The sequence below is a fragment of the Leptonychotes weddellii genome, chromosome 1 (assembly GCF_054177405.1).
Source record: "Leptonychotes weddellii isolate Sample4059 chromosome 1, ASM5417740v2, whole genome shotgun sequence".
Taxonomy (NCBI): domain Eukaryota; kingdom Metazoa; phylum Chordata; class Mammalia; order Carnivora; family Phocidae; genus Leptonychotes; species Leptonychotes weddellii.
In genome coordinates, this window is record NC_138369.1 from 60,256,071 (window position 1) to 60,271,167 (window position 15,097).

The window sequence follows — 15,097 nt, forward strand, 5'->3', positions numbered from 1 at the left end:
AATCAGAGGGCACAGCCTGTGGTTGGGGTTCTGATAATCATCACAGTAATAAAGATGATAGTAAGATGCATTAAGGAGTATGGGTGTCCACCCATGGGCAGAGTCAGGCCGTAAAGACCCCAGAGGCCTCCTTGCTAGACATCGGTGGCTAGGGTGGGGGACAGAAGAGGGACCAGAGACAGGCTGTCCCCACCCTCCCCTTAAGTCCCTTGCTCTGTTTGCCCAATGTTCAACCATAGCCAAGCCCCAGTCCCCGAGCCCACTCTTTGGTCTGGAAGTCACACGGTAGCTGCGGCAAAGGCCAGGTCAGACTGTAGGTCTTGCTGATGGGACAAAGGAAGCCAGCTGGCTGCTTTCCCCCTAGCCCTGCAAGGACCAGGATGATGGTCATGCCTGACATTTTCCAGGCCCGGGTTGTGCTCCGTCTTCTGTGGCCCACGTCAGCCCAACTTTGAGCCCATTCCTTTCTGGAAACACCTGGTTTCTCAAGAGCACCCTCTGTGTGACCAGCCAGGGTTCCCTCCTCCTGTCTCAGCTCCCACCTGGCAGGTGAGACTGGCCTCTGCAGAAACACCTCCTGGGCCCCGGGGCCCCCACCCCACCAGGCAATGGCTGGCAGCATCCTGTCTGAGGGCGTCCACTGACGACAGGCCTGCCCCCTCCGTTCCCCACCCCAGCGGACATGATGTGCCTCCTTTGTCTCCATTTTTGCTTCTGTGTGTATGTAGGAATGTGAATTAAACACTAAACGCTAAATTGAGTTATGTATTAACATAATTCGTAAAATTCCTTATTTGTTAACATCCAGCACATTATAAAACAGAATTATGGTCTTCTCCACTGGTGCTCTCCGTGTCTTGTTTTAATATCAGCATGATGATACCCCATAAAATATCTTGGAAAACAGTCTGTCTTCTTTGCTGTTGTCGAGCAGTTTGATTACATAAAAATCATCTGTTCCTTACAGGTTTTGGAATTCTCCTGTAATAATCCCAAACATCTTCTTGATAGACTGGACATGCTAATAACATGAACTAGCTCTCTCAAATTTTCCGTCTTAAATTCTCCTTCATTCACATGGACTGTGGTGATTAGTGTTTGTAATTATTCCTGATCTTTGATTCTTTGTTTTTATTTGCCATGTATTCTTGTCTCTAACCTACCCCCTCCCCTGTACATATGATCTTTTATTGAATTGGTAGCGTTTTCTTAATTTTTCCTTCTTCTAGCTGTTTAGGAGTTACATAGAGACCTCTTTTTTTTTTTTAATTGATACCCTTACATTTTGAACACACACACTATTCTCTCATGACATCGATTATGTTACTTACCCCATGTCTGTCTTGTCCCACCCACATTATCTTCCTTTTCCAGAATCTCTGCCTGAGATCAGCTACACACCGATTCACAGGAACACAGGGCCAGGAAGTGGGGAGGTGAGTGTGTAAATTTAGATCTCCTGTGGGGTTAGTTTGAGCTCTTCCTGGGGTGGGAGTGCTCCAACCCCCACAGGAGTCCACTGCCCCAGGAATGAGCTCTGAGAGACACCCTGGTACTGTGGTCCTGGGCACTCTCCATGACATTCATTCCCTCTGTGCCCCTAGTTACCCAGAACCTTGCCCCTGACTCCACCTCCCAACACACCCTGGCCAAGCCCTGCTCTCACACGCCATGCTCTTATAGACGGACACGCTCACATGCGCTCCCGCGCACAAAGACGTTGCAGTAAGCATTTGACCAAGAGACTGTAGCTGCTGTTAGAGAGCAAATGGGGAGTCCTCCCCTTCTAGAGTCTCCCAGAATCCCTGCACCATGACCCGCATGCCAAATGGCACGATGACAGACGGCTGACCCCTTGGACTAAACTGAGCCTTGGGATTTTGAAGAAAGGAGTTCTTTCTCAAGTCATCCCTCTGTGTGCCCAGATGGACTTGGCTCTCCCTGAGAGTAGGACCTAAGTCTCCTCTTTCTGACTCCGCAGCAGGAGTGCTCCGACTCCCTTCATTATCCATGCCTCAGTTTCCCCTCTGTGGTAGCCTTAGACACGCATCACTTGGACCTTCCTTCAAGAAAGAACTCGCCAGGGGCACCTGGGTGGCTCAGTCGTTAAGCATCTGCCGTCGGCTCAGGTCATGATCCCAGGGTCCTGGGATCGAGCCCCGCATCGAGCTCCCTGCTCAGCGGGGAAGCCTGCTTCTCCCTCTCCCACTCCCCCTGCTGTGTTCCTTCTCTCGCTGTATCTCTCTCTGTCAAATAAATAAAATCTTTAAAAAAAAAAAAAGAAAGAAAGAACTCGCCATTCAGCTGTGAGGAACGCAGTGAGCTGATGCCCCTAGAGGTGGCACTTTCAGGATCTACCCCAGCATTGGAGCTGAGGTCCTGCTCTTCACAGACAGCTCCCAGCCGTAGACTGAGCACAGTGGAGTTACTAAGGCCTCTGTGGGCCATCTCTGCTCTGGAGCTGGCTGACAGGTTGGCAGAGGCTCTGCCTGATCCTGCTCTCTCCTCCGTTATCTTTCTCAGGGTTCCCCTGCCACCTACCAACTTCCACCGTCTTAGTTCCATCGTGGCATCTGCTCATGGGAGGGCCTGAAATGATGCACCGTCCCCTCTGTTCCCTCTGAGCCCTGACCTCCAGGACCAAGGGATGGTAGAGGCCATTCCAGAACTGGTCCCCACATGTCATGTCAGGACAACTCTCCCTCCATCACCTGTGCTCCCGTGAACTTTGGTTTCTTCCTAGGTGCAGCTCTAGCACGGCCAGAATCTCCCCCCAGGGTCCCCTCCACCAAGCAGGGCTAGGTTCTCCTAGAGGCATCTGCAGAACCCGTCACTGTCCAGCACCAGTGTAGGTAGGCGATACACACGGGATAAAGGAATGCTATTTGCTGCCGGCTGTTAGGGAAGGGACAACGGATGGAACATCGTTTCTTTAAATACCTGTCTGGGCCCCACTTGCCCTCCACCAAACCACAGCTTGGGGTGAAAATGCATCTTCTCACAGGAAGAACGGGCCCCAAAGAAGGGCAAGAGAGGCTGCATGCACACAGCGATGTGGATGCTCTGGAAGGGGAATCCTGGAGCCGTGACCCCCCCAGGCCAGATCCCTGCCTGCCCAACACCCACCCCCACCCCATGCAGGCCAAAACTACACTGTGGTGCCCAGGCGCCCTTCCCACTCTACCGCAGCACCGCACCACCAGGGAGTTCCTGAGCTGGGAGCCTTGAAGCAGTGAGCGCACGACTCAGGGACGTGGGGAAGGACTGGGGGAGGCAAGGGTGGCACTCAGTGCAGGAATGAGGCAGGCAGCCAGGAAGCCAGGCAGGCTCCAAATGAGTAACTGCAGATTCTCTCCTGCCGTGCCTGTCGTCACGGGGAATGGCAAGTGACTGCCTCTCTCTCTTTCCCCCCATCTTCTGCACCCCTTGATTTCCGGCCGTCAGCCGGCAGCCTGGAGGGCTCTGGGGTTTGGGCCACAGACAGGGGATCCAGGAAGGGACACCTCAGAATAGGAATCAATGCAAAAAGATATGGGGGAGCGGGGGGCAGAGGGTGGCTGCCGCCCCCTCCCCAAGCCTGGACTGCTGAAGCAAAGGACAACTCCAGATGGGGAACAAAGATCCAATCCCCGCTTCTTACCCCCTTAGGTAATCTGCCCCCCACCCAACCCTCAGCTTCTGAAATTGGCCCCCTCCCCCCAGAAGCCTTCCCAGACCACTGGACCCGTGAAAGGATGGCTTCCCTATAAGATACCTCAGGACTCTCAGGTGATGCCCCCTGGGCCTCCGAACACAGAACTGAACAAGCGGAAACCGTTAGTAAAAAACGTGGTCAAATCTAACCTGGGCTGAATTCTTTAAGTTTTTGTTTGTGTTTCCTCTTTTCTTTTTTTCTGCTCCTTCTTTCCCTTCTGAATTTGTTTTGTGCCTTTTGATATGTAAGGAAGGGTGGGTCCCCCAGGGGAACAATTCTGACAGAACAAAGGAGTAATTTTCATGGCAAAGAATCTGCAGGGAAACTATTCTCCCTTAGTCACCTGCTTCCTTCCTGGGAGCCAGGGGACTGCCTGAGCGTGGAGAGGCCCTGCCAGTCAACCTCACTGCCACTAGCCTGCCCAGGAAGCTAAAGAGGTTTCTTGTGGACCACCCTCCCGAGCAAGGGGAAAGGCAGCCCGTCTCTGGTTAGGAGCCTTAAGATTCCCTGCTAGGCCAGTGTCAGGTGGCAAAGTGGGGTCTGGCTCCTTCCTAATTCCCCAATCTTCACCCCCATCACAAAGGACTCTCAAGTACCCAAGATCCCGGTCCTCGGAGACAGCAGAACTTCAATAGACCAAGAGACAAGCTTTAATGATGGGATTTCAGCATTCTGTGACTGGCTAGGCGGTGTGTGTACATGCGCGTGTGCATGTGTGTGTGTGTGTGTGTGTGTGTGTGTGTAGAGTGAGCAAGGGTTTATGAGAGCCAAAGCCCACGGATTTGCCATTCATGTCTAGGACTCCTAGGACACTGTGCCAGCAGAGGTGACTCCCCAGAACTCGGACCCAATTCCACTGTCCTGCTGGGGAACTGAGGCCTGAGAAGGGGTTCTGTCAGGGTCACAAGGGGAGGCAAGGACCCCTAGCTCCTGAGCCTAACCTGGCCCCCAGAAGCAGAAATGGCCAAGAAGCCTGGAGATTCTTCAAACACATCCTCCACTAAGGGGTTGGGTCCAAACCCTAGAATGGCCAGGTCAGAAGCAGAGGCATCTCCCCTGTTTCCGTGTGGCGGAAGGGCTTATGTCCAGGCCATCTGGAAGGAGGTGGAAATTGTGGAGAGTACAATAGCTCTCCTCTGGCAAGAGGCCCCAATGTCTTACCCACAGCACAGAGCCTGGCACACTGCAAGCTATTAATAAATGTGCAAGGGGGGGGGCAGGGAGAGAGGGAGAGAAGGAGGAAGCAAATGCTAGCACCCCAAATAAACCTAAATTGAGGACGGGCTGGGAGCTCATCCCTTTCAGGCTTTTCCCTGATTCCCCATAACTTCATCCCACGCCAGAAAGACAGCGGCCGGAGTGTCCCCGCGCTGTAAGGAGGGAAGCCAGGTGGGTCTGCAGGGAACTCTGACGCACCTGCTGGTCAGCCAGCTCCCGGATTTGGACCTCCTTCAAGCAGCCTTGCATCCCGCTGGGAGCCCGGGGAACTCGCCAGTCGTCCCCGCCTCTCCACTGGACACTGTCATCCCCTTATCACATTCATCCACCATCCACCCTATCTCTGCCGCCACCACCGCAACCTCCAGCCTCCATCACACCGTTCCGAGCCCTCGGAAAGAGGGCAAGGCATCCACCTGCTCTTGGTCTACAAGAAGACCTCCCGGGGCGCGGCGCTGGTTGAACCGTCGCCTCATTTTAGGGACGAATAAAATTGAGCCCTGAGGACGCGAGGTGGAGACAAGCTTGGTCCGTTGTCACCCAGCGGCCGACCCGCTCAGGCTTGGAAGCGAGGCACCAGAGGCAGGCGGCCCGAGGCCAGGCCTTTCTCTGCACTTCAGTTTCCCCGGCTGCAAAGCAGGGAAGGCGGGAGGAGGAAGTCTCCTGCTTCATTTTAGGTAGGTTGTGCAGCCTGGTCTTGAGCACCAGGGACAGATCTTCCCTCCCCGCGCGGGGGCGCTGGAACTTCGGCCCAGCCTCCCTCGGGAGGTGCCGGGGCCGAGACGCGTGAGGGCGCGGACGTGCCATCCTCCCTCAAGCACGACACTCCACTCTCTGGTCGTGAAGGGCCCGGGAGCCCAGCCAGTGCCAAGCGCGCCCTGCCGGGTCGCCTGGGCTCGGGGGGGCACCGAGGAACCCAGAGTCGGGCCTCACTCGCGCCCTTGTTTCCCCTCGCTCGGCCCGTCGGGAGGAGGGATGAGCTGGGGCGATTGAAAATGGATCAAACCACGTGCCCCACCTCCGGGTCGCTTACAACCTAGGACCCTACTCAGGCCGCAGCTTACAGCCTGGGGGATAAGAAGTGACATGTCCTGTCTCTTAGTCCGGCCCGCCCGCAGCAGTCTTCCGAGGCGCAGAAATGGGAAATGGGGAGGCTGGCTGGGAGGCTTCCTGGAGGAGGTGGCTCTGAAGGTGGACGTGGAGAGCGTCCCGGGGCGGGGCTGAGGGGGCGCGCGGGAGTGGGAGATGCCATCCAGGCGCTTGGAAACGTTGTGAGCTAAGCAGGGAAGGATGCGGCGTGTTGGGGTCTCGAGACTCCCGAGGATGCGGTCGGAAGGGGTGAAGGCTTGTGAATTCCAGGCGACTGAGGGCTGACGTGGGGGGATAGGCGGAGGGAGCGCGGGGACTCCCCACTGGCGGGAGAGCCCCCAGCCCCGCCCCACACCTGAGCGGCGGCCCCGCCTCTGCCGATCCATTGGCCAGACCCGCCGCCTGTCAGACGAGCCCCCGGGGCCCGCCTCCAGCACCGAGCTGCGCCTCTTCGCGCTGGGGCCACCGCGACCGCGCCACTCTGCCGGGGCTCCCCGCCGTCGACCGCGCGGTGCGCCGCCTGCCCGCGCATTCCCGGCGCCGGGCCGCCTGCCGCGGGTTCAGGGCGGACCATGCGTCCGACCAGCACGCCGCCGGCCGGCTGGCTATGCGTGCTAGCCAGCGCCCTCGCCTGCGCCCTCGGCCCCGCGGTGAGTGCCCGCCGGGCAGCCCAGAGCCCCGGCCGCCGCGGGTGGAGTGGGGGCGGCGGGAGCCGGGCCGTCTGTGCGCACGTCTGTGTAAGGGGAATGCGGGGCACGGAGCACCGGGTCTCGCCTCCCAGCTCAGCCTCGGACCGGATCCAGACCCGAGGGGTGGGTCCTGGTCGCTCCTAGTCCCTCCCAGCGGGGCTGAGGGCCCGCTCAGAGCGGCGATCTGGGACACCGGTGGAGGGGCGCCAGGAGAGAGCGTGCTCCATAAACTTGCCTTCGGTGTAGTGGCTGCGTTGTGCGTGGGGCGGGGAAGTCAGTGCTGGTGCAGGGTGGGGGACTGTGGTCGATTGAAATGGAAGGCCTGGTAGACAGTGGGTGGCAGAGAGGGTGGCTGTGGGGATCGTCGTTGTGTGCTGTGCCCCTCTGGAGGTATCGGCGGGGCGTTGTGTGTTACGTGTAGGAGTGACGTCTCAGCCTCAGACCCAGCGCTGGCAAAGGGCTTTTGGGATAAGGTGGCTGACGGACAGGCCCTTCCTGCGCCCTCCCACTGAGCAGAGCTGACAGGTAAGAGCCCAAGGTGGAAGGTGGTGGGCAGTGAGAGGTTGAGGGCGGTGTTTATGAGGAAGGGCCGGACATGTGCTCGGAGAAAGCTGAGCAAGGTGCACACAGCCAAGAAGCAGTGGCGTCCTCTTTCTCCCACTTCTACTTCCTCCCCACATAGGTGTCTGTATGCCTTTGATGTATGTGTGCCAGTGAGCCCCCCCCCCCCACGTGGCTGTACCCTCGTGTGTCGCTTTGGGTGGCTCACCTGTAGGACAGATGCTGATTCAGGCGGGAGATGCATGGATCATCTCCCTCTAAGATCAGGGAAGACCTCAAGACTCAATGAATCCACCCAAGCCCATTTTACAGATGGGCAAAATAAGTCCCAAAGACACCTGTCCCCCACTAATCAGTCCTGGACTGAGGTTGATTTTCTCTCTCTCCCTATCCCAAGACTTGAGGAATCTGGGTTTGCTGCTTAGTCAGAGCCTAAAAACCAAGTGGGTCTCAGATCTGACACCAGCTCAGGTTGACTGGTGGGTGGGTAGAGTATATTGATCACCTAGTGTCTTCTATCCCATGATTACCTCCCTTACCATCACCTCCATCGAAGCAGGAATCTCTGTGTTCCCATCTAGCTAATGTCTTGACATCCTGGGGATGAGAAACTCATTGCCTGTCCTGGGAGCAGAACTTGATAACAATTGGTAGGAGCCTCGCCTCCTCGCACTGAGAGGCATGAGACCCACCTCCTGAGCTCTCAAAGCCTCACCGGGTTTTGGCCCTAAGGCCACAGCTCCAGACCTCTGCACCACTTAGAGCCTCTCAGGGTCATGGAGCTTCCAGGCCTTACCCACAGCCCTCTGGCTTACCCCACTGGGCTCTGACCACTCGCATTCTCCTTGGATGAGCCACAGTTCTTGGGACTACCACTGGTACCCCATTCCCCAGCCTTGGAGGCTTCTCAGCCCAGGGGCAGGGTGCTTTCAGCAGGGTCTCCTTTCCTTCTCGGCCACATCTGCCCCCACCTCTTGAGGCCATCCAAGCCGCTCCTCCAATGCCTACGCCCCCCCTGTCTTTCCACATTTTATTCATTTAATACCCTACTCCATCACCTCCTCCAGACAGCCTTCCCTGATTGCTCCAGCCCACTCAGCCCTTCCCACTCTGACCCCACTCTTCAGCCCTACCCACCTCCCAGCCTGGGCTCTTCTGACCATCCTGTCATCCTCGCTGTCCCCCACAGAGCCGTGCAGGGCTGGGCCTGCAGAGGGAGAAGGGACGCACCCAGGACTGGATGAGGGCAGCCTGGAATGAAGGAGTCCCCACATCCTTCACCACTTCTCCCTCCTCCCCACCAGCTCCCACCCTGAAGGGACACCAGGCAATCCCGCTCCAGCCAGACTCAGGGTTGAGGGGGGCTGACGTTATTGGAGCCATAAAATGGCAGCTGCAAAAGTTCAGTGTAAAGGCCCAAGGTCTTATCACTCCTGTTTATGGTGCCTTGACCTCAGTCAAGGAAGGGGGAATCTCTGAACACGGAAGCAAAAAGGAAAGAAAACCTCTAGTGTCTCAGAAGAGGAAGTCTGCCCCAAGGCCACCTGTCAGGCCTTCCACAGCTCCTACCCCCTGGACAGCAGGCACAGGGGGCAATGCCCAGCCCAGGGACGGAAGGGGGGGGTGTCAGAGGAGGAGCAGATCCAGGTCCTGCCCTGGGAAGAGTCTCAGGCTGGTCAGGGAGAGCAGAGCCAGTGGCCCACGAGGAAGAGCCCAGGGGTGTGTGGGGTGCAGCCTCCCAGCCCTGAGGCAAGGGTCTCTGAGAGGAGCAGTCAGGGAAGGCTCCCTGGGGGAGGCAGGACAGTGCCCTAAAGAGTTTGGCCAAACGGGCCAACCTTCCACCAGAAACTATAAAAGAGCCTCTGTTGGCAGGACCAATGGGCCTGGTCCCAGAAGGAGGAAGAAGCCCCCAGCTCCCCCCACGCCCCCAGAAGCTGGGATGGCCCAGGGGTTGGGAAAGGTTTGGCTCCTCCTAACTCCTCTCTGAGGCAGGTTGCTGGCCACCTGCTCCTGAAGGGCTCAGCCTCTCCAGAGGCTGTCCACAGCTGGCCAGACCCTCTTGGCCCCCAGCAGACCACCTTGTGGGCTTTAGGGAACACGGCTACAGTGGGGTCCAGCCTCCTCTTCGAGCGGAGTGACAACCTCAGGCCCACCCGGGGCTCCTAGGGGACTGTGCTGGAAGAGTGACCTCCCCTCAGAAGTTTCTAGCCTCCCATCCTGGCGCCCTGAGTCTCAGCCCTCCCTGATGTTTCTGGAGCCATGAGAATTGGTCCTCACCTTACTCCATGGCAATGGCCAGTTGCCCTTGAGAACGTGTTTGATCTCTGTGGAAGGGCCTCGGTTTCCTCATCACCAAAGGGAGGGTGGGAATCTTGCCCCTCCCCTCCCCCCCCCAGGAGAAATAGGAAGAGAGGGCTGGGCTGGAGGCCAGCTCCACCCCGTGACTGGGGCACAATCTTCCCCCTTCTGCAAGACTTGAGGGAGGACCAAGTGCTGTGTGACCCGGGATAGGCCATCTCTTCTCTTGATCCCCCGCTCAGGAGCCCTGGGGACAGGGGTGTCTTCATGAGGTAGCCAGGCAATGTGGGGGTGCGGCTCCAGGCCCAGGTGGGTGATGGGTCATCTCAGGGAAGGCCAGGAGGAAGACAACAGCCTCCTCACATGGTGGGCAGCCTCAATGGCAACCCAACTTACGTTGAGGCTGCCACTCGCAGGACCCCTCGCTGTGGCCCCTCTGGCCAGGGATGCAGGCAGGGGCTAGGGGATTGGATGAAGCCCTGTCCCTCTCTCCCTGCCTTTGCTGCTCAACCTCCCACACTCTGCCCTCCCCAGTTGGACTTCCCAGCACAGATGTATAATATGTGCAGAGGTGCTCCCATACCTTAGATGTATTTCAGAAGTAAAAGAAACACAGCTTCATCTCTCCACCACATTATGGGTTTTTTAAATTAACGTTTTACTGTGAAAAAAATTTTCAAACATACGAAAAAGAGAGAGAGAGAGAAGAATATAATGAGCATGGAAATAGCCAGTCCTTGGGGTGATATCAGCAAAATGGCAGAATAGGAACGTCCCGTGCTCGTCCCCTCCCAATCCCTGGGTTTGACAACCGGTAACCCATAACAGTTAATATTGGCATCATTTCCCTTTTTTTGGCTGAAGTATTTTAACATCAAGTATAGACATTATGACCTTGCGCCACACGTTATTTTAAGATGCATTCTCTAAAACCAAAGGACATTTTCCTTTATCACTATGGTACCACCACCACACCGAACAAAATGAACAAGCATTCCTTAATATTTTATGTTTGGATATCCCCAAACAGCATTTGGTCCAGCACCCCAAGCTGCGTGGTGGTATTAGGGGTCTGACTGCAAGGATCCTTCTGGCCTGGGTTGTGATGAGCCTGTACAGCGAGCTGGTGGGTGGGTGAACATCAAGCCCTTCCCTGGACAGGGCCCCAGTCTTTATCTGTACCCGAGTTTCATGTGGCTCATGATATGAGGGTCTGTATCTCTTAGGAAGTGCCTCCTGCTATCTGAAAAACAAGTTCTTCCTGTATGCATCAGAAGGGGAAGAGGTCACCAACCGACTCTGTATGTCTGCCCATGCTGGCTTACAGTGCTCTGCAGGTGGCCCCCCCACACACCGTGTGTGTAAACTGAGTCCTCTTTCCCCCCGGGGTGCCCAGGATGGCTTTCAAGAGGCAGAGGATTTAAACCTGAGCCCCTACTGCTCCTGCTTCTCTGGCCATCGCCACAGTGATCCTCTACAAAGAATCCCCGAGAGGCTTTGTGTCCCTAAGGACGCCCCGCCAGAAGGGCCCTTAAAGATGGGGCCAGGCTTAACCCCCGATGGAACCTCTTTAAGCTTGTATTCTAATAATGAGAGCCCTTGCGCTGGGGCCACCCTGAGATGTGGAAAGTTCTTTCTTGCCCCACGCCCACACCAGCATCCCTGGGTCTCCCTCTTTGTCTTACCCCTGCCCGCCCCCCGCATACCACCCAGAGCTCGGCCTCTCCCAGGAGGAGGTGTGGTTGGCAAAATTTGGATATTCAGAAAGGGGAGGCTTCAGATTATTGGCAAAAGGATGTAAAAATAGGGAGGGGGGAGAAATCAGCAGTAAGGGGTGAGGGAATGCCCGACTCGAGGCCTCCCCTCTGGTGGCACAGCGGCCACCCGGCAGCTGGCGGGACCTGCAGACTGCCTGGCGTTCTGCAACACGTCCAGGCTGTGGCGAGGCCCGGGTCCAGACGCAGATGGCAAGGCCAGCCGGGCGCGAGGGGCTGGCTGGGCCCTTGGCAATGACTGCTAACCTTTCTTGGTGGTCCCCTGGTGTCCTTGACATGTGACCCTGGACACAGCCCTGGAAGTAGATGGTGCTGTCATTGTCCCCCTTTTACAGATGAGGTGGGGAGACTTGCCCAAGGTCACCCAGCCAGGAAGTGGCGGGCAGTCTGATTCTGGGACCTCTGGACTCACCAAGAGGAATTGCTTCTACCAAAGCAGCCGTAGCTGCTGCGGGCTGCCCCAGGACTTCAGAGACATTTTTTAATTTGTAAAATGTGCAAATCTGCAGTGACCGGTCAGGAAGTTGTCACACGGTGTGCACACCTGTGTAGCCACCACCCAGATCAAGCTAGCCCACGTTCCCCTCACCCCGGACGTCTCCCCTGTGCCCCTTCCCAGTAGGATGAGCCCTTATTTCAACTTCTTGGAGTGCCCTCTGCAAAGCTGGGAGCATGTTTCTCCTCTTTTTTGTGACTTCTGCATCCCATGATTTACCTCACCTTCCTGTGCCCCACCCCCCACTGCCCCCTGTCTCCTTCTCTCCTTCCCCCACTGCACCCTCTCCATCTTCTTACCAATTCAAACACAAAAGCCAGAATGAAGGGCATAGCCTGGGAAGCTGGGTTGGGGTCCTGCATGCCTTTGACCACACTGCTTTCTCTCAGGGTCCTCAGTTTCCCTTTGTGGTTCTTTGTTGCCCCATTATTTCAATGGGGGTAGGAGGCTCAAATAAATCATGGGATATGAGCTGGTGATGGGGGAATGGTAAATGGGACCACCCCTGCTCTTTATTCCCCCATTCCCCGGTCATCCCTGGCAGGGGCAAAGGGCCCTCCTCCACAAGCCTCAGAAGCCCAAGTCATTCAGGGTAGCTCCCAGGGCTTGGCAATTTGCGGGCAGGAGGTTCTTTCTTCTGTCTCACCGAATCCAACAGCCTGCTGCATTTTAGACCCCTCTCAGAAACCAGCTGCCCCTCAGAGGGACTCCTGCTCCCTCACCAGGCTCCCTTGGCTTCTACTGCCACAGTTCTCTGGCCCTGGATGAGGCTGAGGGTTCTGATTCCAGGCCAGTAGCTGTGAGCTCAAGCTCCCGTTGAGGGGTGGGTAGGACACCCACAAAACTTGAGTCAGCCCCTCTCCCTGTCTTTCAGAGCCCCGAGCATCTAACAGCCACAAATCCCAGCATCTGCACCCTACCCCAGCTCTCAGGGAGCCCCACCTGGACTTTCTCCCAAGACCCTCACAGTGAGGATAGAGAGGAGGAACCCAGGTAAGCAGGCAGAATTAACGAGATTTGGTTAATCCCTGCCCCCAACCAGAGACTCAGGATTCTCCTGCCAACATCCAGTCCGTAACCTCCCACATCCAGCCAGTACCGTGGCAGGGGACGGAAGAGGACCCAGGTGCAAGGGAGCCTAAAGACTTCCTTACTCTTGCCCGGGTCTCCTCTTCTGGGCTCAGGAACTCTTGTGATAGGGAGGGTGCTGGGGGCTCCATCTGGCCTGAAACTTCCACCTCAACCCACCCACAAGGTCAGGTGACTTGAAGCTCACTGGAGCTCAGCCCAGCAGGGGAATTAGTGAGGGCTTGAGAGAAAGCCCTGCTTTCTCCTTTTCACGTGGGGCATCAGGAGACAAGTCAGGAAATGTAGGCAATAGTAGAACTAGGGAAGGCCTTGAATGCCAGTGGTGGTGGGGCTGAAAGCTAGTACACTTGTCCAGGCAGTAACTGATGAGGCCTGGCCCCTGCCTGTGTCCCACAACTTGTCTCCCTATGCCTCAGGACCCTTTGCTGCAGCCACACCGTGTATTTGCAACCTTGTGTGTATTAGGCATTTTCAAACCTCCATGCTTCTGTACACACTGCTCCTACTTTTTGGAATGTTCTTATTCCACCTCTAATGATCAAATTTACACCTCTTCAAAGATGCACCTCTACTACCCATTCTCTCTGAAGCCCACACCCCAGCTATATCCCACCCTGGAACCCTTTCCTAGAATCAGTAGGCTTGGCTGTATCTGGCTGGGAATTTTCCAACTTAGTGTGTCTGGAGTCCAGAGGGATAATGAGGATGTTTAGCATAGGGAAATAAGTGGAAGTTCAAAGTCTGCCTGAATTCCTCAGTGATAAGGGCTACAGGGAGCTGCGCTGGCCCTGTCCCCCAAAGAGCAATGGTAGACCAGATGGCCCAAGGCAAGGTCATGGAGCAGGATTGATGTAGTCCAGACTAGTGGTCAGAGATGCAGGTCCCATCTAGGAATGTGCACTTGCTAGGGGATTTCAGGTCCCTCATTGGGTCTCTCTTTCCTCTACCCTTCTGCAGATGGGGTCTAACACTCAGCTAAATTGGGGTGAAGACTGAGCATATCTTCCAAACTACCCTCACTTTATTCAGAGACAGCCCACACTGCCAGATTACCCCAGGGCCTCCTGCCCCTCCTCTGCAAACTGCCACTCAGGAAAGGCTTTGTGGCTATGCTGCTGAGTGGGGCAGGCAGAGTTGGCTAGAGAAGTTGACCCAATATCCTTCCACCGTCAGAGAGTGGTAAGCAGAAGCTGCTAGGAACCCTATGGTGCCCTTGGTGATTGAAAAGGAATTATCTCTTGGCAAACAGCATGGCCACAGCTCTGGCTTAAGAGGACCCAGCAAAGGGGTGCCTGGGTGGCTCAGTTGGTTAAGCATCCAACACTTGATTTCAGCTCAGATCATGATCTCAGTGCCGTGAGGTTGAGTCCTGCATTGTCTCCACCCTGGGCATGGAGGCTGCTTGAGATTTTCTCTTTCCCTCTCCCTTTCCCCCTCCCCCTGACTTGCGTGCTCTCTAAAAAAAAAAAAAAAGAAAAAGAGGACCCAGCAAATGAGGGCATCTACTGTCCTGTCCTCAGAGCACAAGTCTGGACTTTTTTGGTTACAGGGATAGAAACTCAACTTACTCAAGCAATAAGCAAAAATATTGACTCATGTTGCTGGAAACAGGGTTATTTTCAGGCATGGCTGCATCCAGGGACTCAGATAATGTCAAGAGGACCCAGTTTTTCCTCCATGTCTTTATTCAGCCTTTGCCCGTGTGGCCTTCATTGTTGTGTTCCACAACAACACAAGAAGCAACAAGATGGTAGCAGCAGTTCCAACCCCTGCACCCTTTGAGGTTTCCAGTCTAGTTGGAAAGACCAAATCTACTTGTCTAATCGCTTAATCCAAAGTCCCAGGAATGAGCCTGATGGCTCTGAGCAGCCTGACTTGGGCCATGTGCGAGGCACTAAGGCCAGGAATGCTCTGATGGGCTCAAGTCTGATCACCTCTTAGAAGACACCAAGAACCCCGAGAACCAGGAGTGGGGAACCCCAAGAACTAGGAGTGGGGAACCCCAAGAACTAGGAGTGGGGAAGGAGGTGGTTTCCCAGATAGAGATGAGGATATGGCACCAGAGGAGGGTAAAGGATGGTAGAAGGCAGCAACAAGAGATGGTCTACTACCATCCATCCCATGTTCATGTTGTGGGTGGGGGGTGGGTTGTGGAGAATGGGCAGGAGACACAGGCGAGGCTGGGAGG

General features: G+C 55.9%; 1 protein-coding gene across 5 annotated transcripts in view; it reads left to right on the forward strand.

The window, feature by feature from the left end:
• Window positions 1-4,956: 4,956 nt before the first annotated feature.
• VIPR1 (vasoactive intestinal peptide receptor 1) overlaps window positions 4,957-15,097 on the forward strand; it is a 33,342-nt gene continuing 23,201 nt past the window's right edge. For 2 of the 5 annotated variants that reach the window (XM_031018921.2, XM_081825177.1), the window contains exon 1: window positions 6,507-6,651. In XM_031018921.2, coding sequence (XP_030874781.2) covers window positions 6,574-6,651 — 78 coding nt within the window. In that variant the 5' untranslated portion in view covers window positions 6,507-6,573. Of the gene's footprint in view, window positions 5,590-6,503; window positions 6,652-15,097 lie in introns of those variants that run through there. The other 3 variants (XM_081825180.1, XM_081825188.1, XM_081825196.1) reach the window with 3 other exon arrangements.